Here is a 26,210-nt window from a genome sequence, read left to right as displayed (position 1 = left end):
CCTAAAGGGTGAGTCTAAGAGGGATTCCTACAGGGATGAGCTGGTCCTATAGGGGTGAGTCCAGCAGGGTTGCCCATAGATTAGAGCAGGTGCTGTAGGGTGGCTTTCCTATTGGGATGTTTAGGTTATATAGGAGTGAGTACAGCAGCATTTCCCATAGGTGACAGCAGGCTTCCCACAGGTGACATGAGGTCCTGCAGGAGCGAGTCAACAGGGTCTCTTATAGGTGACAGCAAGTCCCTTAGCGGTATGTCTGTCAGCTTTTCCCACAGGTGACAGCAGGTCCCGGGGGAAGATCCCTCAGGGTTTCCTATAGGAGACGGCAGGCCCCGCCCCAGGATCGGTGCGTCAGGGCTGCTATAGGGGACAGCGGGCTCTATAGGGGCGAGCCAGCAAGGTTTCCCCCCGCAGCCGGCCCGGCCGTACCTGCTCTCGGCGACCTCGGCCTCCCGCTCCTCCTGCAGCAGCTCCAGCTGCCGCTCCGCTGCCTCCGCCGCCATGGACCTGACCCTTCGCCCCGCCGCGAACTTCCGCTTCCGGGGCGGGGTCATCGCGATGGCGGCGGCGGCGGTGGCGGCGATGGGGCTCCGGCGGCGGGCGGCAGGTGAGACGGGACGGGACGGGCTCCGCTCCGCCGGGGGAGGGAAGGAGGGAGGGAAGGAGGGAGTCGGCGGGGCAGGGTCTCCACCGCCGGGACGATGCGGCCCGGTCTCCCCGTGGGGCTGGGCCGCGGGCCCCGTCCCCTCCGCGGGCCCAGCGAGCCCCCGCGGCCTCCCCACGCAGGGCGGGGGCTCCAGCCCCCCGGCCGGCTCGTGGTCCTAGTTTATCCACGCCACGTACCTGGTGGGTGAGCCCCGGAGGGAAAGTTGCCGAGGTGAAAGGGGTACAAGAGGAGCGACCAGCACGGAGCGGCCAGAAGGCTCGGGGGCAGGGGAGGAGCAAACGTTAACAAGAAGGAGAATCGACTTGACACCCTTTTTTCTAGCCTAGTTGAACCCTTCAGCAAAATCCAGGGAGTGGAGGAGGGTGTAGGGACTCCCATCAACCTCCTCCCTTCCTCGCTGGGCAGGGAAGCCGGCAGGGTGTTTGTTGTGGGAGAAGACTGGGGGTCACGCGGGGAGGCCCTGGGTTTGGTTTCTGTGCCAGGTGAGTGTGACCTTGGTGAAGTGCAGCTTCTGCAAGTGAGGTGGTTGAGTACGTTTGGTTTTAAGAGTTGTTCCCAGTCCCTTGTACTGGTGGTGCTTTGGCTGGTGGGTGAAAAAGATAATGTTCCTGCAAAGAAGCTGTGCACGGTCTGTCTTTTAGTTATGCAAATTGTTCCAGAAAGGGGATTGTTATCCCTGAGATAACAGGGATAAATCCTTGAGCGTGTGTTTTTAGGCCTTCATCTCTTTCTGCTAATTAACAGTGTATGCAGGCCCAGCTCCTTTCCAAAAAATGCTGAAGCTACACTCAAAAGCGTAATTTAAGTTGTAGTAAGCCACTTGTTCTTTGAAGATTTTTGTATTGGAACAGTAACACAGCTTCACCGTTTTGGTGAACATTAGCTCATGTATATGCAGCTCTGAAAAGCAAGAATGTGTTTTTCAAATTCCCATCTTCCGTTAATGTTACTTATTTAGCTACGTAGCTCCTCCACTGCTCCTGTCTGGAAGGAAGAGGCGTGTTTGGGATGGTGAAAAACCAGACACAGGAGTGTTAAAATCAAATCTGCTGAAGCTGTCCCACTCTTCCAGTTCACTGTGTTTCACTTGGCATCGCGGTGTCTGCTTGGGAGCTACAGGGCCAATGAGTTACTAGCAATACTCCTTGTTTTCCTTATCTCTTTTCAGAGTGGAAGCTTTGTAAGGCTTAGTAGAAGTTGCCGAGAATCACCTAGTAAATGTTGTGTAATAGCTCCCCTCCCCTTTTTGGAGGGCCCAGAGGGCTGGAAAAGATCCTTCTGGCAGCATAAGTTAGTGCTCAGAACTAAGAGAGTGTTTCTGTTCCTCCCCTCTGCCTTTCAGTCACATTGTTTTCAGAAGAAGTGGGATGCTCTGAGTGTAACCATATAAAATTGTTGCATCTAGCTGGAACTGTCACTTGAAATAAGTGTGTTTGCAGTGGGAGGCCTTTCTCGTGCTCTTTTACACTGCTGCCCACAACTGATGGGTCCTTTCTCTTATGTGTCTTGTTTTGCTTCGCCCTTTATCTTTGCCTATCACGATAAAACTGAACGAAGCTTTTACCAGGCAGAAAAATGGTACCACGAAGCTGACCAGCGCTGTGACAGTTCAGCGTTGCAGTAATGCTGCCTCACCAGGGACTAAAAGCCCAGCAGTTGCTGCTTATTTTTAATTCTTTTTCCCTCTCTCCCTTTTAGCCTTCTTGCTTTCATCTGCGGTTCGTCACCAGAGTTCCCAGAGCACGTCACTGCAGCAAGGGTAATGTCAAATGACTTTCTGCTTTGCTTTGTGCCCCTTGAAATGCTGACCTTTCTTGGTGGAGGGGGGGGGCAGCTTGTTTTTCCTTTGGAAAGGAGGCTTATATGACCCCTCTGTCAGTCTGTCACTTCCCAGTATTTTTGGACTCTCTGCCTACCTTCAGTCACCTTTCCCAGAATAATGTTTCTGTTGGTTTGTGAAATTAAGCAGCTGAGTCTAGAGACAGATAATTAGATCCTCCACTGAGAAAAGGGCTGCAGTGTGGGCTCAGCCCGTAGTAGACAGCAGAGAAGCCACTCAAGTCAGGACATTGCAAATGCCTCAGCTGTGGAAGGGGCTTCAGGTGACACTCATCTTTTTAGGTACAGGTAGTCTACTCCTCAGGCAGGGTTCATCTCCTGCCTGGAGTCTCTGACATCTGATAAATACTGAACTTGTACTGCAGTCTTCATAAAATGTGATTACCAGCCCAAGCACTACAGGACTCTGAGCCAGGAAACTTCAGGCTTCATTTGTTTCAGCACTTTGAAAGCTGCTTGTTTGTGTCTTTTGTTTCCTCTGCTGGGATCTCGTGGGAGACAGAGCTGCAGGCTGTGCTGCTGCTTGCTTTAACCAGAAGGGGACACTGCAGAAATAGAGAACTCCCGTGAGCAGTATCGGCGAAAAATGACAAGATTTGCTTATTCCCTCTGCGCTGCTGAAGGGTGCAGGGGGGTGGCCTCTTCCCACTGGTCCTCACGCACGTGGGAACACAGTTTGGATCTCTGCCTCTGTGACACAGTGCCCAACTTTATTAGTAAACCCCACCACAGACCCATGAAGCCTTGGTGCTTGTGGTTATATACTTGCTCACAAGCACTTTGAGTTTCTGTTAAAGCCCTTTGAGAGGTATTCCTGGGCATTACATAGTAAAGGGATCAAACACAACTGCTGTTCTGTTAATTTCGCCTTCTTTCACTAGCATTTAATGCTTTTTCCTGAATATTTTTTGTGGTTTGCGCATCCTGTGTTAGTTATAGAAAGTATGGATCTCAGCGCACAGGAAATTCTGGATTTCCTATTCATGATGGAGATGGTATTTACTGAGCAGCACCTTTGTCTTCAAATTTTAGAAACTGATACCTTTCTGATCATTTCGTTGAGATCTAGCGTGAATCTTCCTCATCTTTAAATCTAAGATTGTCTTTTGTGGTGTTGTAGATTCCTGCTCAATAAGGAACTATAATCTGATGCCTTTCGGTCTTGTGTCTCTTTCTGAGTAAAGGCACTTAGCACCTCAGGATAATCTCTGAATGCTGCAGGATGCGCCTTGTGCCTCCTTTCCCTGCCCCCTGAAACACGTACCGCAGTTCTCATGAAAGCACTGCATGTGCAAAGTACTGTCCCTGCTTAGAGTGGTACTTTTCTCTCCAGTTCTTTGGGAGCAAATCAATAGTTTTTGTAACTGGCTCTTATGCAGAGATGTTAACGGCTGCCTCTGGTCCTCCTTGTTTTTGCTCCTTGTCCTAGACATCTTGAAAAACAGCTAATTATAAGCATGTGGCATTTGCATTTTTTCCACTCAAACTCATACTGTGAGTTTTGCATAGTGTTTCATTTTTGAATTAACACCCTGTGGCACATTTGAGCGGTGTTAATTGTTGTTCAACCCTGTTTTAAACAGGGTTCTTGTGATTTAGTGCTGTCTGCACCTCTGTCAAGAAAGGCAATGTGTGCATGCAAATAAATACCTGCAGTATTGACTGTACAGGGCTTGAGGTAGTCAGGAATTAGCTCAGTTTTGAGGCAGAGGATCTCTCTCAGTGATAATCTTGAGAAAACTGGAAAGAATCCACCATGACTGCTAATGAGAACATGTTGCTGGCTGCTAGCTGAAATGCCCCTGGCAGTTTTCAGCCTTTCTTTCTGTATCCATACTGTAGCCTGCTTGTCTTCAGGACCCCAGTTTATTCACTAAACGGAAGGTGTCATGTGTAGTGACAGCCATATACCATTTTTAGTAAGTAAGAGAGCAACATCTCAGTATAGAAAGCAGAGTAGCTTCAGGTAAGGTGTCTTCTGCACAGAATTTGTCATTCAGGTACTAGTGCAGTTTGAGATGTGGTTGCTCCCATGATTGTATCAGTGCGGAATGATCCTAAAGGGACACGTCTGTGATGCTCAGGAGTCCGCTGGGCTGGTCACCAGGAAGGTCTTTGGGGTCTGATGCAATGTCTTGAAGTGGAGGGGCTCTTGTCTCAGTGGTACAGTTGCAGAGTGTTTGAAAAGAGATGTTATTAAAGCAATTCTCTATCACAACAGTTGAAGCTACCCTTTCAAGGAGAGTAAGGACTTAATTTGCACCTTTTAGGAGAATATCTTGGTGCTCAAAGTCATCACGAGGAGCAATGCTTGTGCTTGGCTGGATGGATGTGGGATGGTGCACACTCCCGCTCCCTTCTGTGGTCAACCTGAACCAAGATAGGCGTGGGTCTGAGAAGTCTTGTTAGATGTCTCTGCTAGTCCCTCCCCAGTGTGGTATTGTCGATTGTAGGCAGACATGGTAATGGCACAGAAGAGGCTTTTTGGCTAAATGTTTGCGGTATTAAATGCTGAATTGCACTGGGAGTGGGAGAAGACGTTGTTGTTGCCATTCAAGGAATGCAGCTGTAAGTGACAAAAGAAAAGCAGCCGCATAACTCTCCTGTAAAGAACCCAGCTGTGGTCTTAAGGCCCTCTCTAAAGTATCTATTTAACAGAAGAGCTTCAAAAAATAGAGGAGAAAAAGATGTGTGTGAGTCAGTCATGTAGTGCTCGAGGCTGGTTTAAGAATGCTCATTAGCCCTTCTTCCCCATTGAAGGCACGTTTCCTCCTCCCGGATGCTCCCCGCTATTGGGTGACTTCAGAGCTTTGCACTTGGTGCTGAAGTGGGTTGAGGAGTGTTAATGTGTTCAGCTTCTCAGCTGTGGTGGAGGTAACTTGTTAAGCTTTTCCAGGTATGAATACAAGAGCCTTTTATCTAAAACTCAGATGTAAGTAAGGCTTAAAGTAGGTCTGTTTCCATTGGAGTTGGTGACAAAATTCCAGCCTGTGAAAACAAGGCAGTGGAAAGTCACTGGTTGTTGCTGAGCTTGATCACCACTAGCACATCCAGCTGCAGATCTCAACATCAGGAACAAGTGATAACCTAGCCTGGGTGAATTTTCAGTTAATTTTCAATCTGTTTCTTTCTGCACTCTTTCTTTGTTTCAAACTATTTCAAATAACATTCTGAAGTGGGAAGTGTGGGGGAAAAAAAAAAAGGAAAAAAATCCATTTCCCCATACTGATTTTTATGATAGGATGGGAGTAAAGCAAACCAACCACTGAGGCATTTATCCCTTTTTCTTAAAGCTTGCTGCAGTTCATGGTGGACCTAAATGATGGTAAGCCCTGGGACCAGCAACTATGTTTGGTAGAGCATTTGCAGGTTGAACTCAGAAATGAGACCAAGTGTTTTCTGCATGTTTTTTAACAACCTTGTGATATGGGCTGCAGCTTCTGCAGCATTGCTTGTCTTACTGGAGTCCTTTTGCCAGGTGTTGGGCTAAAGGTCTGGCGACTTTGCCATATCCAGTGTCCTCCATTGGATTAAGTCCTAGGGAGGTGACATGGCTTTTGCCTTGCCTGCCACCCTCTGTCTGTAACACTTGAGAACAGAATAGAAAACCTCTCCTTGCTCATGAGCTGCTACAAAGTGAAACGTGTCTGTGGGAAATTGCCTTCTGGCCCAAGTGGGCTTTGGGTAGAGTCTTTCATACTGATAAATCATTCAGCCTCCTGTACAACTTATGCTCCCCCAGTGGCAAACCATCTCTACTCCATCTCTAGCTTCTTTTATCTTTTTTCCTCTCTTTGTTTTACATCTCTTGATAGTATCTGTTAGCTACAAGTAAATCTTGCCTTATCCTTCACAGACTTGTTGCCAAAACATCTCTGACTTCACCCCCGTGGCCTGAAGTGAAACTTCCAGATCCAGTAGAAGAAGCAAAGTATCATGCAGGTAAAGTTCTCAAGTCTCCAAGTGAAGACTAGCACTCCAGTATTGCCATTGGTGGCCTGATTGAGCATAAATGTCTTCAATGATTGGAGCTAGTTTTTGTTCTTTGCATTTTTGTCTCATTTCTGGCATGTGTTAGTGTCACTGGACTTGTGCTCCAGCTGCTGGAGATTTGGGTAGGATATGAGGTCTCCTTAGTTTATGACAGCATGACAGCTTGTAACACTCCCAGAGGAATCTTACCTGATGTGATGTGTTGCTTTCTAAAGCATGAAACAAGCCTTTTGGACAGGAGAAAATTATTTTTCTTTTAATGGATAAATCAAAAAGCTAAAGCCAGCATAAGCAGTTGGATGGTGGGCACATCAGAGAGCTGGTGTATTTTAGTGCATAAAACAGAACACTAGAGCAAGCATAAGCAGTTGGATGGTGGGCACATGACAGAGCTGCAGAGGTGTGACATAAGGCAGTGAGCAACTGGCAAGTGATGCAGTGTTAGTGAATGCATTCTTGTCCCCACGTCTAGTCAGGACTGTTGAACGCAGCCAGTGGTCCTCCTGAAAGGAGCATATGGACTGTACAGCAGTCAGCCTCACAATTCAGTGAGATAAGTGCCCATCGCTGTTTAGCAACCATCCTCATTGCTTAGCCTTACTAAAACATGTCAGTCTTCCACTTGTAACCTCACACAGGTTCCCCGGCAGGTGGGGATGTGAAAATCAAATACAGAGAAGGCATATGTGTCTAGCTTTATATTGCCCAGCTGGGGCTTTTGTCATCCAGACCGTGCTAGGAATGGTAGTGGGGAAGCCAAAACATGTACAGGATGGTTCTCAGAACTAGGCAGTAATGAGCTCCTGTGGGTGAATTTCTTTTACAGTTGCTGTGGTGGTGGCAATTAGCAGTTGTGTGCTCCGTGCAGGCAATGAGCTCCTGTGTTTATTAACAGGCAGTCTTACTGTCTCATTGTGTTAGCTTCTGGGATATCTATGAGGGGCGCCTGACTTGTCTGCTTTAGATGGAAGAGACCCAGGAAGTAAAGGAGAGGAGTTGTTTTACAAGGAGAGAGTGAGAGGAGAAAAGCTGAGTTGTGTCCACCTCTTTGCAGATAGTTTCCTATCATCTGGCTGAAGTGTACTAATAACAGCATGAGTGGTGTGCTTTGGAGAGAGCCTCCTGCTCCAGGTCTCCTCTCTGGCTGTTTTTCATCCTGCTTTTTATCTCCTTTGTGCTCCTGGGATTGCTCAAGTGACAGATAGATGAGTGTTCTGTCCCTGAGCATGATTTGACCCAGTAGTGAACCATAAACTGCTTGGTTTGATTTGCTGAAGCCCTGTGGTGAACAGGGTCCCATGTTCCCCTGATTGATTCACATGGGATCCTCGGGGCCGCTATGATTTCCGTGCCCGGTAACCTCCTACTGTTTATAAGCTTGCATCATTATCTTCTGGCTGTGCTTATCCAAAGCAAACAACAGCAAGAGCTTTTGAATTCCGCCTTCTATTTTTCTGCTGGCTATGGAACAGCCATGGATATTTTAGGAAGGGTCACTCTACATGGTGGTGAGATACAAGCCATACTAGCAATCAAATGGTAATATCACTTGATGTTTCCTGTCACTAGAGGTGTTTGGAAGAGTTATCAACAACTTCAGAGCCCAAGTTCAGTGAAGAAAATGTACCTTTTTTGGTTAGAAAAAGATGAGAAAGCTCCGTGGGTAGAAAGTTGAAATTTGACAAGGAAATAACCCTTGTTAGAGCATGACTCTACATGTTTTTTGCCAAGAGAAAATTTTAGGCCAGAATTTTGAAATTTCAGTTTCAAAATGTTGACCACAGGACTACTGATATACCTAGATCACCAGTTTAGAGCTGGAAGAAATTTACTGTACCCATTGTGCAGTTTGGGGCGTAACAAAGAGAATGGGTTTGTATTTTTTCCCTGGACTTTTTGTAGTGGACCACTGTGAATCAGAGAAAAGAGCACACAGTGGATTTTTCTTCTGGGACAGCAATTCCAGCAACACAGAAGCTAAACTCTTCATTGTAGTGGGAACTGCAGCAACTACTGCCTTGCAAATAATTTCTGTTCTTACCTCTACCTTTAATAATTTGCATCTGCTGGGTTGAAACTTGGACACTTTCAGAGTGTTCCTGTAAGGTTTCGGTTTAGTTGGACTGGCTGTTAAATTCTTCTCTGTCCCAAATGGATGTTGTTTTCATTTACATTCCAAGAAAAAATGATTCAGCCATTTTGAGGACAAAGAAAAAAAATTTATTTTTCCAGTTATAGAAAAGTTGCTCTTTTTCTGAACAGTTCAAGGGGGTGGAAAGCTACTATTTGGCACTGGAATGGCACTCATTAAGCAATACCTTTTGATGTTCCCATAAAAATTGGTTTTGGTTTCGCTGCTCTGGAAGCTGATCACAGAAAACAGAGTTTGTTCATGTGCAGGACCTCATCCCTGGGATTTGTACTGCTCCTGGCACCTGCTCTGCATGCATGTGCACATGGGAAAAGATTTTCTGGAAAAGAGTGAGGGAAAGGTCTCTCTTGTCTTTGCTGCAGGTACAAGTTCTCAGGCCAGGCTTTGTTAGTACGCTGGAGCCCTTTTTCCTGTGTACTTTGCCAAATTCTTCCCAATGTTCCTGCATGCCTAACACAGTATTCAGAGTCCTGGGCCTTCTGCGTATCACTTGGAAATTGAGAGGAGCTCCCCTCCAAATGTTGGATGTATGGACAAGCGCTCTTTTCTGGAACACTTTATATCTGAATACAGTGCATTTTAGGATGCCTAAGAAATAGGCTGAGAAGTCAAGCCTTAGATTAGCTGCACAGTATATATACACTAGGTGTTTACGTATGCATGGGTTTGCCAGTAACTATAATACAAATAGGTCATTAGGTTTACAAAAGGGAGGCTCACATACCATAGGAAACAACATTGCTGTTGATCCTTGCTTAAAGATTCCCAGAAGATAGGAGTTTTGGTGGGAGAGCAGTGTGGCTGAATTAGTTTTGAACGGCTCTTCACACGTTGCTGCGTTTTCTACACTGATTCCTTCCCTGCTGTTTGCCAACAGAAGTGGTACAAAAGGTGAACAAGATGATTGCAATGGGGCAGTACGGAAGACTCTTTGCTGTGGTCCACTTTGCCAGCAAGCAGTGGAAAATAACCGGTGAAGACTTGATTATGATGGACAATGTACTAGAGGCTGAATGTGGAGACCGAATCCGGATGGAAAAGGTGATGTGCCATGCTTCCACAGTGCTTGTGATGCCATGCTGTGTATGGGGCCAGAGCAAATTACCTGCAAACATTCCTTGAGGCAAAACCCATAACCAGTTTTTAAAAACATGTCCCAGAGAGCTCCTCTTGGATCTCCTGTTCTTACTCCAGCTGTTTGCTTTGCCTTACTTTTGTTCCAATTTCAGTTACTCCGTTCATGATAATATTATTGCAATTTCTGTTGAACAGGGTTGGAATGAGTCGTGGCAGACTCTGTCAGGAGATGTATTTTTGTTGTACTAACTTCATCCAAAAAAATAAAATTATAGTTGTTGTTTCTAGAGACGGCAGCTAAAGACTGTGTTTACCTTGAGACTCCAACACCCAAAATACTTGCAGTATTCCCAGAGAGACTGTCACTGCTCAATGCTTTGCAAGATCCTTATCACGCTGGGTGTGTTGGGTAGAGGGAGAGGGATGGTGTGTGTAGGGGAGAACTGCCAAGGTGCAGTTCAATATCTTTATCCTTAGCCTTGGTTAACTAGCAGAAACTTGCAGAGGCTCATTAATCCAAATCTTTAATGAAAGATTATGAAGTAGGATTTTGTTGGCTTCATCATAATGTTGGTTGTTAGAGCCAAGCAAGCAGTTAAGGAGAGCTGAGCAGTTTTTTTTACTCATCCATTGCTTTGAAGTCCAGTTTTGAGGCACCTTTTTAGGCATCCCTTCAGCTGTGTCCTGCATCCTTGTATACAGATGTATACAGAGGAGAGGAGTGATTTGCATGGAGTAGCCAGCTAGGAATGCAAAGGTCTAGATGGGAGTGAAGAAGGTGAAAAACTAGCCTAACTGCCATAACCCTTTTGGGATTTTACTGGCAAGTATCTCTAAAACAAAATCCAGAACATCTCATGACCACTTATATATTGTTTTTAACTGCTGCCATACAATTAGTGTGGGGAAGGAGGCAGTCTGTAAGAAATCCTACCTCTTCTCACGATATCCTTTCTATTATCCTGCCTGGTCCTTCAGATACGCAGGTGGTTGAAATGCCCTGAAACAAAAGGGCTAGTCCCTGGGGTGGTGAATCCCCCCCAGATGTTCATTTCTTTATTGCCCATCTTGAGGCCTCATGGAGGAGAGCAAGGATAGTGTTCCTCTACTGGGATACGTAGCAATTGCTATAAAAATCCAATGATTTTAGTAGCTGCCATTCATTCACATCCCACACAAGGCATATTATTATTCTTCCCTGTATTGCTTTTCATATCTTTTACAACTGTTGGTGAGCCAGAACAGAAAGGTTCAGGGTGTTCTGATCGATGTGAAAGATGCTTCTAAAGTATGTTTTAGTAGGATAAGGTCTCCTGGAAGGCTGTTTAACGAATCTGTTTCTTGCCTGTTAGCTGCCTTTCCCCACCATCCCTCTCTAGTAACAGTGTCAGGTTTGAAATGTGCGAAGGCCTATTTTTAAGCAGTTTGACTCCTTTATTGTGACTGTAGAATTTGGAAGATATTGTTTGCATTTCTACTGGGACAATGAACCAGTGATATATGCCTGATTTGTTTTCCATAGGTTTTGCTGGTTGGTGCTGACGACTTCACGCTTATTGGAAGGCCACTCCTTGGGTAAGATGTCTCATAGAAGAATTATCTTCAAGACAATTCTTAATTGTAGCTTCAGGGCTCCTACAGTCTCTGAAACTGAAGAGAAACCTGGATTTATCAGCACTAGCTTTTTTCCCAGCCCTGTGGCTTTCGAAAGGATCACCAATAAAACAAGCTCATCAGCCTCTGCTGGCTCTAACCATTGCCACAGTGCCAGGATAGAGCAGCAGTACCCATTTCTAAGGTAACTGTAGGATATTCACTTCTCTTGGGTTGGATCTTTTTCTCATGGTACAAGCCTTGTACAAACTAGCAGTAAATCTTGCTCTTCAACATCTTTACTCCCTTACCCTGATTTTGGTGATAGTCATCTTGAAATAACTCAGAAATCCTTTCCCATTCCTTAATCCCTTAATTTGACTTGGGTTTTTTAACCTGTTTCGTTTTGCCCTTGTCTTAACCCAGCAGGCCTTAATCTTAATTTTAGAGTTCCTAATTTTCCCTTCCTCCTAGTCACATATTCCAGCAATCACAGAACTGGGGAGAAGAAGTTTACCCCCTTGGCACCATCTCCATCCCAATGCTGTAGGACTTGCTATACAAACTGGCAGAACACCTGGTTCTTCAGCCTTTTCTTTACCAAAAGGAAGTGGTGTGTGGACCAGGTGTTATTGCTCAGCTCTTAGCACTAGCCAGAAGCAAAGTCATGAACTGTTATTTTCCCCAGGACGAGAGGTTTTAGTGGTAAAATGCAAGTCAAGATAAGGTGGGTTGGAAGAGCTCAAAGTATCTGGAAGCCCTGGCTGTGGTCTGGTTGCAGGCTAAACCATGTGTTTAGGTCTTAGCTTGAACTGCAGCAACTTTGGCAGAGGATGGTCAGATAAGAAGGAACTTGTACATCTGAGAATTATTTCTTGGTGGCTTGTAGATTCGGGTTAGAAATACCACATGGTTTCAGATTGGTTTCACTTCCGAGTGCTTTCTGTGGTACCAGGGGGCTGTTGGTATTTAAGAGTTACTTGTAACGTATTTGTGCAGTTGATGACGTGACTTCAGTTGCACTGGTGGTAACTGCCTCAGGTTCCCTGTGTTAGACAGGATTTTGAGGGCTGCCAGTCCTTTTAACAGTACTGCAAATAGATCTGGAATAGCAGATCATCAGGAGTCTTTGAATTATTGCTAGATAGTGCACTTGTGGAAGATTTTAGGAAGGGGAATCTCATCATTAGGACTAGAAATATCTTGCAGAAGTTCAAATAAGAGCCCAAGTTCTGCAGACAGGGCCATGTCAGTCAGTTTAGGAGCACCATCCTTCACCTGGTTCTCTTAACCAGTGGCCCTGGGGTGGTTGTTTGCAACTCTCAGTTTGCATGCTGGACTTGGCATGTGGCCCGAGCCCCAGGAGCTCTGGGACAGGAAGAAATACAGCTGTTCAATTCCTACAGGTGCTCTAAGTGTGTGGAAAGTGTTGTCAGTTGCTTGAAGCGGACCAAACCACATCTGTCGATGTTAGCCTGAACTCCAGTAACTTTGGCAGAGGAAGATCAGTGGGAGGAGGAGGCTGGCCAGGCAGAATGAAAAGCTGGTGGGGAAGTGCCATCCTCCCTCCGAGCTGTAGGGGAAACCTCCAAGTCCCTCACTCTCCCTTATGAGCTAAGGAAAGGAAAGCAGAACCCAGCGTGTCATGAGCAACATGCAGTTCTTTCACATAGTTCCCAGTTGTGCTTAAACCACAAACATTTTGGAGGGGAGATAAGAGGTTGGATGCGAACAAAGGCGGTTTTGTTTTTCTGTTGTTTTAAAAATAAACACATCAGTGAATGCTTGCACCAGTATCTGCGTAAGACAGTTCATTACAGCTGCACTCCCTGTTCAAACTTGGAGGCGGGTAGGAACTTGTCCTGTTTTGGACAGATGGTCATGTTTTAATTTTCTGTAGCAGTCAGATACCTCCCAAGATGACACTCCTCTAAAGCCTTAAACAACAGTGCAACAAAACATGTCTGCGTGGCAGAGGCTATTCTGGGAACTTCTAGCTGGCTTCTGCTCTGGAATCTGTTGGGTTTTGTGTTTGTTCAAGTAACTTGCTGTCTGGTCGATTGGCACAAGGGTATCAAGCAGTATGCAGTTGTACTTTATTTAGCTGTATAATGCAGAAATTGTTGTGTGCTTTTAAAGCTGTGATTAGAAGTGAGCATAACCTTGGGCAGGTTTGCATTTCAGGCTGTCAGTTGAGTGCCCTCAGCTGTTTTAGACCTAAGTGAAATGAATGGTACCTTTATGAGAAAGTTTAGCTTATTTCTAGACAAAGTACAGCTGTTTGGAATGTTTTCCTCTAGATGAACCTTTCTCTTTCTCCTGCTACCTGCCCATTTTTGCAGTGGCTTCAGTGGAAATGACAAAGGCCCTTGGACCTGTTCTTTTTCCAGACAGCCAGGCTGGGATTCAGTTACCTTCTGGAGGGACCGAGTGAGCTTGTCAGTTGAAATTATTACCTCTAAGAGTTATGATCCTTTGGGGTTGTAGCTTGCCTGGATCTTTTTCACTGCTTAATGACAATAGCTTTCAGTGCAACTTAGATCTATGAGATTTCAGTGTGAATTTTTCTTGCCTCCTGCAAAAATCTGATAGATGTGTGTTGTCATGAACCATTTTGCTGCTGAAAGCAGCAGGCCTGACTGTGTCAGACTCTGGGAAATGTGTGACCCTCTTTTTATTTTTATGGACATTCCAGTCATACCTAAAACATTTGATAAAGATTTTTTTTTTTTTCTTGGGCTCTATTTTGCTGAGAACTTTTCTGTTCATATGCACTTCACCAGTAAGTTGGTTTCTCCTGTGCTTTGGCCTTTCAACCAGCAGCTCCTAGTGCTTTGTCCAACAAAGACGGACTCACCAGGGCCTGTTTGCAATTTTGACTTGCAGAGTGAAGCCACACTTGGATACTCAGCTGTCTCAACAATACCCTTAAAGATTTGCCTGAAACCATGTCAACATCTATGAGCAACTGAGGGGGGGGACGACACGACACACTTGCCTACACATCTGTGTGTCAATGTTTCTCCCTTTGGCTGGATGCTACCCCAGGCCTAGGACAGCTAGTGCTGTCCAGTGGTGAGAGCTGTATCAGGGATAGCTTGGCTGTGCTACTGCAAACCCTGGCTTTCCTGAGAGTAGCACAGAGATTTCAGTGACCAGGTCACTTTATCTGGCCTGGCTGCTTTCCAGTTTTCCCATGTGATCATCATTAGTGAGTTTCTTGCATGCCTTTACAGTCCAAGCCTGTGAGAAGTCAGTGGGAGTTTAGCTTTCCCTTTACCTTCAGCAGGCAGGAATTAGACCCAGAAAGTATAGCTCCCTAATTATAGTGGTAAAACATGGCCAGCCCCTGGAGTGCAGTTTATTTTTTGGTTTCTTTCCTAGCGTTGCAAAGCTTGCTGTGTATTTCAGTAGTGCAGTTGGGTCCTATCACTGGGCTGAATCTGGATAACATCCTTTAGCTGCGATGTCAGGGTCACCCAGTGGTCTCTTGAAATCTGTATTATCTTATGTCTATTTTCTACTGGGCTAGTCACTAAATGCAGGTATATCAGTTTTCTCCTCTGTCTGTCCTTCCCTCAAGGATTCAATCTCTGATATTTATTACACCCCAGAGGGTAAATGTTAAGAGAGATGGTAAATGTCTCAAAGCCTTTGGCCTCCTAGTGACCTTGCTGGAACAGTTAGGCTAGATGGGCTTCCCCCCCCTCTACCCCCCTTAAGTGCAGACAGAGTCATCTGTCAGGAAAATGTTCTTTAAATGTCTTCTGGCGGCAAAGTGAGCATGCTAATGAGTTTTTAATGGTATTCTGCAGTGATGCTGCATGAAAGAGCATCTCTTCCTCCTCCATTGTGGCTGTTGATTAAAACCACGCTTTCCAAAGCTTTAGTCTGGCTCTTGTCTGGAGGCAGTTATCTTCCCAGAGAGGATGAGTTGTGCAGACTGGTAGCTGGTCCTCCAGCGTGTGCTTCAGACCACCTTGTTTTCCAGCTCTGGTGTTTTTCGGCTAGCTAGAAATCCCAGCACTCTTTTTCTAACTTCAGTGGGACTTCCTCTCTCGGAGCTCTGCAGAATCCCTGAGTGGGCAGGAGGTGTGTTTGTGTGTGTCGGTAAGGCAATGTGGAGGGATGAATTACTCTGTGATTTTACTCACCTGTGAAGGAAGTATGGGCCATATTCTTCTCTTCATCTCCATCCTTAGGGAGGGGGCATGTTTTTTTGCTGAGAATTTCCATATGTAGAAGTGAGTTCTAGAAATAATTTGAGTCTTCAAGTGGTCTCACCACTCAGCCTGAACTCCCCCAGCTGTGGGGCAGGGAGCAGTATGTGAAATCCTCAGTAAGTCCCCGTCTTTTCTTCCAATTTGGGGTAAACAAGCAGGACAGACCAAGAGTAGGAGGCAGAAGAGAGGCATGTGGGAGAAGTGACTTACTCCAGCAGCCAATTAGCTGTGCTTCCTGCTGGAAACAGTAGGCCACATCTCTTTTCCCTGAGCCTTTGTCAGGACTTATCAGGTGAGCAAGGTGAGAAGACTTTCTTGAGCTGACTGTGATGCTTTGTAGGAGGGAGGACTTCAGTGTTGACCAGCATAGCACAGGAGAAGTGGCCATGGGTGGGTTTAACCTGTACCATAAGCAAAGTAGGACTCACGAGATATGTAGACGTGCCGGCGGAATCTTACTGTAATCCTACAGGTTCCTGCAGGTTTGTCTTACTACTGTCTCCATAGCTGTTTCTGAACTTACCCTCACATGGCAGAGAGGCACTGCCCTGCAAACTATCACATCAGCTCCTTGAGGCTTTTACGCTTGCACTGTGAAGCCAACAACCTGACAGATTTCCCTCCTTCTATGGTGACTTTTTAGTTCCTGTGGTATCTGTGTGTCGTTTTTCTGCAGAAACCTGCTCACCGATAGGAGGAGAATGTAAATAATTAAACAGTGATACTTTTAAAATTTATTTTTAAGGAAAGATCTTGTCCGTGTGGAGGCTACTGTGATTGAAAAGACGGAGTCATGGCCAAAAATTAACATGCGCTTTCGGAAGAGGCACAACTATCAAAGGAAGAAAAGTAAGATGCAAAGAATACAGAGCTTCCTTCCCTGCTGTTCTGTTGTTAGATCTGGGAGGGGGAGGTATCGTGACACAAGGGCAGCGCCTGGGGGAGGACACTCATTCACCATATCCCCAGGACCCCTCATGGCACAGCACCTCTTTCCCCGCTCACTGCCCCCGGTGTGCCCACTGTATTTAGAGCACAGTGACTTAATATTCCCATGGTCCAGCACCCTCTGTTAGATAGCCTTGCAAAAGATCTTGCTGGAAAAAAAAAAAAATCCTGGGCAGAAAAGCACCCTTGTTCTCTTTCCAAAGCCTTAAATACTAGATACGTAATCACAGATATTAGCAAGCCTTAACAGTATCCTGTAGCAGCCTTTTGGATTACCAAACGAGTGCCCCTTCTCAGATATGACTGAGGGACAGAAAAAGTATGACCTTTTTTTTTATGGAACGGATGCTAAAACCTTGACCGGCCTGACACAGTCCCATGGGAGCTCTGCCTAGACCTCTTGTTCATGCCGTACCAATGGTATGCAGCTGTCCTGCCAACATGGCAGCATCTGCCAGCACACCCCCTCCTAGAAACTGTCACGCCTTGGCATTCTGTAGACTAATGTAGCTAAGCCAGCGGGAGCCTTCCGAAAGGTACGCAACAGTTCTGTGCTGTCATCTGATCTTTTTTTTCTCTTTTCATTCTTTTTCAGTCATTGTGAACCCACAGACCGTCCTTCGAATAAACACCATAGAAATTTTCCCCTGCTTGTCATGATTGATTGCTCGGGTGTTGCGTGGCTTAGGTTTATTATTGCTTTAGGCAATTATGGAAATAAAACTGCCTTGTCATTGGAAAGTTCTGGACTTCTTGCTGTTGTCGGAAATGGAAATCTATATGTACTTTCTTTTTTTAAAAAAAAAGAAAATATTTTTTTAAACTATTATTTCAGCCTTGGTGTTTATTTGTCAAGAGTCTTAAACAACCCAGGATCCATTGCTAGCTGTCAAGCTGTTTCATGCCAACTGGGTCTACCTTTGCCTGCACATCTTTATGTACTTTAGGAATTCAGGCTCTCAGCTGTGTCATAAAATACCTTGGGCTTCACTGGTTGTGGAAGAAAAGGGCCATCTGCCTCCCCAGTCCTGGAGGTGAGCCTGGAAGGCAGAATCTATGTGTATAATTAGTCAATTTAAAGAGCCTGTTGCTGTGCTTAGTTATTTGTGTCCTAGCAAGTTTCCCTATTCTGGGACTGTGAGTGCACTTAAGGCTAGCAGAGAGGCAGGCGTGTTTGGGTGAGCTGATTTGCCCTCTGGAAACACTTGTTGCTCTCCATAGACTGCAGTTACATTGCTGTAAGTAGATGAGCTGTTTTCAAAAAGTGCTAAGTGTAATTTTGCCCCCAGCCCCTTTTCCTGTCCTGACAAAAGCCCTGCTGCTCTGTTCATATAATTCCTGGCACTGTATGGCTTCAGGGAATATCCTGGGGTACAGTGTGGCCCACAGCAAACGTGAGACTGAAGACAGCAGTGAAACAAGATGACTGCAGGATCCCAAATCTACTCCCAGATCATGCTGAGCAGTGAAAATCCTTCTCAAAGATTAGCAACAGGAGATGCAGCTGAGAAATAACCCTCCTAAAGGTGAGCCAAAGAGTCTGTTGCATAGCAATAAATTGTCTGTGTGTGTAATACCATCAAAATAACAGATACTAGTGGCTCAGGAGTGACTTCTTGCCTATTTCACAGACTTGGTGCTTGACCTAGTGAGTATATTTTCATGTCTGGATCTCAGTATTTTCTCTCCACTCTGCCTGCAAGTTGAGCACTGTCACTTACTGAGCAGCATGTACAAGGCCAGAATCAGCAGGCTTATTCAGCCAAGGTTTGCATGTGTTTCTGGACTGTAATAACAACCAGGAGGAGTTTCCTAGAGCTTTCAGCAGGCTCTCAGGGTAGCTATCAGATTCCCTACAGCTACCATGAGAAGTGATAAGTGGGCCCTGCTCACCTTGTCACTTCTGTAGGGAATACCTTGCTTCAAATGAGTTGGGAGGCAAGTCTGCATACGGGTGTCCTTATGCACCCCTACTGTGACTCCTTCATAGGACCAAGGTTGCCCACAACCCTGTACTGAAGGAAATGCTAGTTTTGAACATAAGTATATCTGGGTCTTGTCCTGTCTTTCAAATCTCACAGGTCTGTATAAACCTTCAGGAGATCACTTTAGGTGCCGTAAATGGCAAGCTCGATGGCTTAGGCTGCATTTCATCTTGCCTGACTTCAGCTAGAGAAGGTTCCAGGCATGCTTGAGTTAAGCTAGTTCTCTAGTTGCTGGAGTGAGATGGTCATCTGCAGAGGCTGACTCATCTCTTCCCCTTTAGGATCGTCTGGCGTGAACAGCCCTTGGGAGATGCTGTTCCTTCTCTACTGACTGTACAAGGAGGCTGGACACCTAGATTTTAAACAGCTAATGGTAATACGAAGGCAGGGACCTTTCTGCGACCAGCTTTATCATTGCATCCTTGTTTCCAAGCTCTTACAAATGGAAGGCAGTGGGGGGACCTCTCCTCCAAAAATCATCTCCCACTTCCTTCCCCCTCTCCCAAAGGTGGCTCCAGTTCTGTGCTGGGACCACAGATCCCAGCAGTAGCAGTGAGTGGAAATATTTTGCAGGCTGGCATGAAGACTATCACAGTGACTGCCTACCAGTTACAGATTGCTCACAGTCCACAGCAGAAGCAGCATTGCCAGCTGAAGCAATTATACTGGAAACCTCACAGTCCCTCTGCGTTTCTTAAGGCATGTGAGTGCTGGGGCTAAGAAACAGCATGCATGTCTTGGCTTTAAGAGGATGTAGGGGGAATTTTCTGTCCTTCCTGGTTATGGAGGAACACTTGAAAATAACAAGAGCGACTTCAAGGCTCAGGAATATGGAAGGAAGAGCCCAGTGTTGATTCAAAAGAAGAAGCAAATGTCTTAAGTTCATCTGTAAAACTGGTCCCCCCCAAAAAAAGCCCTTGGGAAATGTAATTCTAATCCAAGTGAGATATTTTGTGAAATTAGGGTGGCTTCACAGTGGTTTTGGGTGAGAAAAGGGAAATTTGGGCAGCAAGGGAAAATTCAACCAATATCAGGAAGTCCTGGGTTTTGTTTTGAAAATTTTATAATATAAAATCAGAGCAAAATATTGAGGTTTTATTGAAATAATGCATTCAGACTGAGGATTATTTTTGACATTTTCTTCAGGGGAATTTAAAGAAAAAGCTTTTTGCTGTTCCAAGTGGAAGCAGAAATCCCCATTTCTTCTCTGGAGTGAAGTTGCAAGTCTCCATTTGGCTTTACCTGTTGGGGGATGGCTGCTTGTGATCCTCTTTCTGGCTGCTAAATGTCATTTGCCACGCTTAAATAGTTTAAGAGCAGAAATTTCTCCACAAAGCCAGCTTCCCCCCCCGCCCCCCACCAAGCACTGATTCATGGTGGAAATTTATCTGTTAGGACAAAACATCTTGTTGGACAGCACGTTAGATCAGGGTGGAATTTGAGAGATGCTTTGCCCAGAGTCTCTAAAGATTAGACATCCACATGGGTTGGACAAGAACCAGACCTGAGCTCCTGCCATCCAGCACCTCTAAAGCAAAACTGCGGCATTTGTCCCCCATAATCTCCCCTCGGTGCTGTTTGTGTAAATAAGGATTTGCTGACCAGAGGGAGGCTCGAGAGCCGGAGTGGAGGGCATCCGTCTGCTCTGAGTCAGACCCGAATTCCAGTGCGTGCTCCCTGCCCGCTGGCCACAAAGCCGCTGGCTGTTCTGGTTTCTCTCTCGTGCTTTCGAAGAATGTCGGTAGGACTCTGCTTCATTCCCCGGCAGAAGGACAACAGGCTTTGCAACACTGACATTTTTCCACAATAAGGAAGCGTTGTTTTCTCGCCAGCCGGGCTGCCGAGAGGTTTGTTCGGAAAGACTTGTCAGGAGGTGCCTTTGCTTCTCTGCCAGCTCTGCTTTGGCATTGCATCGCTCTCACGTCCCCCCGTTTTGAGCATGAACGGATTCCTGGCTCTGCGGCTCTCTGGATCCCAGACGGGCAGTGCAGTCCCCCCAGGACACCCCTCGCTCCCCCTTTCTGTTACCTCTCTGGAAGAGTGAAGGGAGATGTATAGCCAAGCCCTAATTAAGAGTGCACCGTGGCAGCAAACGGTATGTGCTGTTGCACAAGAGATCAATGAACTGCTGGCCTGGCTGAATGTCAGCCCAGCCGTGACCTCATCCTTTGCCCTTTTAAGAGCAAGGGACCGTAGCACCTTAATTCATTAGTGGCTGTTTTGGTTTTTTTTCCTCCCCCTCAGATACAGATGCTTTCAGGAGTTGGTTTAGACCGAGGTTTCAATCATTTAAAAGGCTAATGCTGTTCTTCTAAACCCTCCAAAAGGATTTGAGGTGCTTGGATTTGGGTTTCGCATCCTGACAACAATAAAATCATCATCGTGATTGAAGGGGAAATGGCCCATGCTGGTCATCCTACAGGATAGCTGTCTGCAGCCTATCTCCAGAGCTCTGTCTGGATGAGTTTTAAATTACCTACCTGATGGCGTTCCTCTTCCTTCTCTTGGCGAGTTGTTCTGTGTTCTAAAATAAGCTTCACAAGCAATGCCATTTCTCACAGCGTGAAGGCTTCCCGTTGTGAGGATCCATTATTTGTGCAGCCTAATGAAGTGAGATAGATGTGGTAAGCATCAGCATCCTTTCTTCCCAACAGCCAGCTTCTGCGGAAAAACGAAAGTGCATGAAACTCTCTCTTTGGGACCCAAGGGCCAGCAAAGGGATTTAGCAACTTGGCTATGATATTTGGATCTGCTTAACATTCATACGCTCTACTATGTCATGAGCTGCAGGCGTTTATCCAGTTGAAGTGGCAAAGCAGCTTGACAAGTTCTTAGGACATGTTGTTCGGGCCTCCGGGGTGGAAGGGAAATGCTGTTAATATGCCCCTTTGGTGTGTTTTTTTCCCCTGTCAGCTTTGCAAAGGCGCCTTTGAACTCTTATGTGGAGCCAGATTTATTTTCTCAGCATGATCTAGCCACGTTTTGGCTGTGCGTCGAAATACGCTTTAGAAATCAGCAACAGACAGAATGTAACACCAGGAAACTGTGTTGGTTTGATTTCTCTTGCACTAGAGGTTTTCTTGTCTCTTGTAACCAAAAAAATAGTCCCCTCATTAAGAAGAGAAAGGGAATGCTTCACCACCGGGTCCTGTCTGATACAAAGCCCTTATGGAGAAGGCAGACAGTGGCCAGCAAGCCTGGGCATGAGCAAGCACTGGGGCTAGATGCCTTTCATCTATTTTCTCTCTCCCTATTTATAGAATGTGGGAGAAGCTATTGGGATCCGTGTTCCTGCTCCTGCCGTGTCTCTGCCTGGCTGCTACTGCAGCATTCGCACGGCTGGAGCAAAGTCAGGATTTGATTTCAGTAGGAGCAGAGTGAGTCTGCAAAGCCGCTGAGGAAGGAGAGGGCCCTGAAGTCTGAGAGCACTTTTTAATTGCATGCTGGCTTTGCTATAGCAACCAAAAATATGTTTATTGACAGGGCAGCGTGGCTTCAGTTATATTCTTGGAGAGCATTCCCTGACGGCCCCGTCCGACATTAACTCTCAAGAGGCGTGCTAGCAGTGAAGCTTGCCACATGTGGTATTGTCTCAATAGGAACAATGTACAATCATTCACGAGTGACAATTAAATGTGATAGCGAGTTGGAAACGTGGGGTTTGAGTCCTTCAAGTGGATGCTCAGGAGGTGAGCTAAATGTTGTGGGACCAAAACTTTGAAATACCTTGGTCATTTTTGAAAACAGCGTGCAGGCTCCAAAGTCGGCTTGAAAGTGAGTTGGTTTCTGCATAGATCTTCTAGCATCCCACACCTTCAGATCATCTAATGGAGAGACAAGGGACCAGCTTTGCTTTTATCTTCCTTTCCTAAATAAAAACAAACATACCACTTCTCTCTCTTTCAGAAGCAGCACAGTTCAGTTTTTTTGGGGAGGTCTCAAAATAGCCAATGACCTGGCAGGAACTTAGTTTGGACCGTGGTATGGGACTCCCATGATCCGAGGCTACAGCCTGAGGTGATTTGGTTCTTTGTCTGCTTTAGGACAACTTCTTATTTCTGCTGGTTTTTTGTTTGCAGGGACATGATTCATGGGTGCCTTTGGCCTCTTTCCCGGTGCAGACTCCACATCCTTAAAAAACGGCAAGTATGGAATAGCCTGACCACAAATATTTCAACAGAAAACAATATCTACTCCACCTACTTTCATCTGGCTCTGCCACAGGTGCTTTGTTACACTGGAGGTGGCTTATTCAGCGATTGCAGATGATAAAGTTGTGTTTCCATTGTCATACAGCTGAAAGGTCCCCAGCAAACGTGGGACCGTGTAGGCACCGGTGCTGAATGCACGTGTTGGAAGACACGTGGCTTCCCACCACGCCAAGGAGATCTGTGCGTGAGGTGAGTAGGAGTTTCTCCGGGTAGTCCCCAGATGTGCTGTCAGGGATATAAGCCCACCAGCTCCGGGGCCCAAGCCAACCTTTTCCTAAAGAAGTCAAGGATATATTTTTCTGCATCGTCTCTGAAGCAGTTGGATTTGGAGGGTCACAGCAGTCCAATCCAGCCTGGTCATGGGAGATGGCTTTGAAGGGTGCAGAGCTGTTTTCTCTCTGAGCAGTGCTTTCGGCTCCTCATCTCAGCAGGAAGGTCTGCAGCAGTATGTGGTTATCTAGTGATCCCCAAGGCCAGCACTTCACCGGGCTGGAGGTGAGCATAACACTGTGAATTGCAGCACTCTTAGGTTTGTTGCCTTAAATCAAGGGTGAAAAAGAAACAAATCTACACAAGTTCTGGTCTAAGTCAGTCTACCCCTATCTCTGTTTTTGAGGTAAGTGAAACAACACCATGTCTTGGAGGGAGAGAAGGAAGTTGGATGCAAGCTGGCCAGAGATGTTTCTCCTTCAAAGCTCTGCTGTGGGCTACCTAAGCATACCATCACTCTGCACTTGGCTTTAAACACTTACCACCAAAAAGAGTTTTGGGTGGACTCTGCTGAATGCTTGTATTCTGTCCTGAAGGCTAAAGAAGTACAGGAGATCATCTTAATGGAAATAACCACCTCTCCCACGACTCCTCTGTGGGCTCTGCTGGAAGAATAGCACTCTGTGTTTCAATAACACTTGTACGTTGCAGAGCTGGTTTGGTGAGAGCTGCCCTTGGATGTGCAGGCAAGTGTCTAGGTATGCCGTTGTGTTCTCCAGCAAGAGCCTTTAGAGGTTTAGAGAAGGAGGTCAGTGAGGGTCTAAGGACAAAAGATCGATTGTCGCCTAGGGCTCTGTTTCTTGAGCTTGATGGACTTTGCGTAAGGTCACCCCAGAGCTGAAAGATGCCTTCTTCATGCTGAGAGCATCTACCATGAATCTTCTGTATGGTTTCTTCTGCGTAGGATAAGGCTGAGCCATCCCTCCCTTCAGTCCACTTCTGTGAAACCTTCTTGGGCTATATAATGTCTTTGAAATGCTTAACTGTGCCGTGGCTGGTCAAAAATAACCAAAGAGGGGACCTGGATGGGCAAAGGAGGATGCTCACTCACTCACTCACTCACTGCTGAGACCAGTCTAAAAGGCCTGTTGAGAATGTGGCAGGACTGGCAGATGAATGCAGCTACACTGATGCTGTGCTTCAATTTTATAGTCCATCCTTCTTGTCTGCTTCTTCCCACATCCCTGCAAATCCATGCCCTTTTAATGCAATCAGAATTAAGGCAGGTAGAGATAGATAAGTTGGGACTGCTCGGCTTCCAGCATGGCACAGCAAGGTTGCAATGCCAATTGCTTTACCAAGAGGTGAGGGCAGCATGCTCCTGCTGCAAGGGACTCTCGTGCAAGAAGAATCTGAACAGCCCTTGGGAGCAGTGGAAATAGTTATTCTGGATTCCTCCAGCCAGGAGCCTGCCAGCTGGTTCCTGCCTTCCAAGTGCAAGGGTTGATTTTCCATGAAATTTGACCATTTTTTGTCACAAAACTTGCAGGAAAAGAATTTTCTCTGCGGCTTCTCCCTCGCTGTCAGATTTGGCTGAAATTGGGCAATGTATTCAGAAATGGTATTGATGAGGGACAGGCAAGACAGAGGACTTGATTGCAGACATCTCATTTCCTTAGAAATCTGGCTAAAAATAGGAAAGGAACATAACGGAGGCTGCTTTTTCTTGACAGCCCCCCCTCTTTCCCAGCTGGGAATCGGCTTTTGTCCTGAAATCTGAGGTTTATTGCTCTTGCTGTTGTCTTCTGGGCTCCAGATGTAGTCAAGCTGTGAACGTGTCTCTTGTCAGCTTTGGAGAAGCGGTGCAGGAACACGGTTGTCGTGAGCGGCTGATGCACAGAAAGACGCACACAGGGAAGAACATGCCAGCTTGCGATGGCAAGATGAATTTCTGGGTGAGGTCTGCTTGCCCTCCAAGGAGAGCCCTCCCAGGACAGTCCCTGTTTTATCCAGGGCCCCTGTCTTCAGCCAGACTTTGTCCCAGCAGCATTAACAGCTACGCCTCTCCCGTTGGCAGCAGCAATACTTTTGATAACCCTTCTCCCTGTTCGAGGTGAGACACCTGCTTAGGTGCTAGTTGTGTACTAATATCTTCTGTAGGCATCAGTGATGTTTACTTTCAACACATGATACTGTCTATAAATATCGGGCGGGTTTCGTGTTACCTTGAGCACCATCCAAGGTGGCAGGGATGGTCTGTGCTCTGCTGCAAGCAGAGTCACCCAAGATGGTCAGGCAAAGAGATCCCCGTGCCAGAGAAACAACTAAAGCCTTCGGAAAAGAGACCAAATCCCTAGTGCAGGCATTTGACTGCTCCACACCCTTGGTCAGGTCCCTTCTGCTGGAGTTTGCAGTGCTGGTGTCGTCCGTGCATCTGCGCCACACGGGCAAGCTGCATCCTGGAGTTTGCTGAAGACAGTCAAGGTGTTGCAGGTCCTTCCCCTTCTTCCCAGCACTCCGTGCACCCACAACACCCATCCATGCCTGCTCCGGCTGCTGCTCTGAGCAGTTACACATCACCTGTGCCCACACTTGTACATACACACAGGCACGTAACCCCTTGCTCTTGGGTATAGCCTTACGCTGTTATTTAACAGCCTTGCGATGCTGCTGCACCAAAGCGCGTGCACAGTTTGGTTCCAGGCCTGATGTGAAGTCTTAGCCCTTTGATATCGGTGGGGATTTCATCGCTGATTTGTGCGGAGCCAGGATTTGCTCCTTGCCCTGCTCGTGCTCGATGTGCTACCGTCCGTGCAAAGCGAGCAGGGTCTGCCCGGCCGAGTTTGGCGAGGACCAAACCGCACCTGAACGATGGAACGAGGGGAAAGGCTGGGGGCTAAGCCAACTTGTCGTGTCTTTATTAACTTGTCTCGCACACAGGATCGGCCGAAGATGAGGTCGTGATTTCGTGCAGGGAACCGGGGGTGGGGGGGCAGCACCCTGGCCGTGTTTCCCCGTCCGGGGAGGTGCCGCACCGCTCCCCCACTCTCTCCTCGCTTCGCCCCCTTTCAGGTGAGCAGCTCCCCAGGCCAGCAGCTGCCTTTCCTTTGCCCGAAGGGTCCCGGCGAGAACCACCCAGGGCCTCTTGCCTGCGGGGAAACTGAGGCACGAAGCGTCCCTCGCCCGGCTCCTCCGGGACGAGGTACCGGCCGCCTCCGCCGCCCGGCGGGGACGGAGGAGGAGGAGGAGGAGGAGGAGGAGGAGGAAGAGGAGGTGGGCACCACACGGGGACCGCCTGCACCGAGCCCAGGGGCT

General features: G+C 46.7%; 2 protein-coding genes and 1 long non-coding RNA gene across 5 annotated transcripts in view; 1 reads left to right on the top strand and 2 right to left on the bottom strand.

Annotated features, from left to right (window-relative positions):
• The window catches only part of IGHMBP2 (immunoglobulin mu DNA binding protein 2), a 58,219-nt gene extending 57,706 nt beyond the window's left edge, over positions 1 to 513 (bottom strand). For both annotated transcript variants that reach the window (XM_075048543.1, XM_075048545.1), the window contains exon 1: positions 427 to 513. In XM_075048543.1, coding sequence (XP_074904644.1) covers positions 427 to 500 — 74 coding nt within the window. In that variant the 5' untranslated portion in view covers positions 501 to 513. The remainder of the gene's footprint in view (positions 1 to 426) is intronic.
• Positions 484 to 17,230, top strand: MRPL21 (mitochondrial ribosomal protein L21). Of its 2 annotated transcripts, XM_075048548.1 has the most exons (7): positions 484 to 604; positions 2,363 to 2,423; positions 6,360 to 6,445; positions 9,526 to 9,689; positions 11,248 to 11,300; positions 16,287 to 16,390; positions 17,085 to 17,230. In XM_075048548.1, the coding sequence occupies exons 1-7, from the start codon at positions 499 to 501 to the stop codon at positions 17,147 to 17,149; spliced, it is 639 nt and encodes a 212-aa protein (XP_074904649.1). In that variant the 5' UTR covers positions 484 to 498; the 3' UTR covers positions 17,150 to 17,230. The 2 variants fall into 2 exon arrangements, with proteins under 2 accessions (XP_074904649.1, XP_074904651.1); XM_075048550.1 differs by lacking the exon at positions 2,363 to 2,423 and having other exon boundaries at positions 539 to 604.
• Positions 17,231 to 19,548: 2,318 nt separating this feature from the next.
• Positions 19,549 to 25,666, bottom strand: LOC142040522 (uncharacterized). Its single transcript, XR_012653233.1, has 2 exons — positions 22,201 to 25,666; positions 19,549 to 21,135 (listed from the first exon to the last, which is right to left on the bottom strand). It is a non-coding gene; the product is annotated as an uncharacterized LOC142040522 (long non-coding RNA).
• Between the last annotated feature and the right edge of the window lie 544 nt (positions 25,667 to 26,210).

The sequence above is a fragment of the Buteo buteo genome, chromosome 16 (genome assembly GCF_964188355.1).
Source record: "Buteo buteo chromosome 16, bButBut1.hap1.1, whole genome shotgun sequence".
Lineage (NCBI taxonomy): Eukaryota > Metazoa > Chordata > Aves > Accipitriformes > Accipitridae > Buteo > Buteo buteo.
Note: the sequence above shows the minus strand (reverse complement) of the source record. Positions and strands in the feature narration are given on the sequence as shown.

Bases quoted from the DNA above. Each gene is read 5' to 3' on its own strand.
- MRPL21 (XM_075048548.1), top strand. From the start codon at position 499: ATGGACCTGACCCTTCGCCCCGCCGCGAACTTCCGCTTCCGGGGCGGG. The intron at 605-2,362 runs GTGAGACGGGAC...TCTCCCTTTTAG, and splicing joins GCTCCGGCGGCGGGCGGCAG to CCTTCTTGCTTTCATCTGCG. The intron at 11,301-16,286 runs GTAAGATGTCTC...TTTATTTTTAAG, and splicing joins ATTGGAAGGCCACTCCTTGG to GAAAGATCTTGTCCGTGTGG.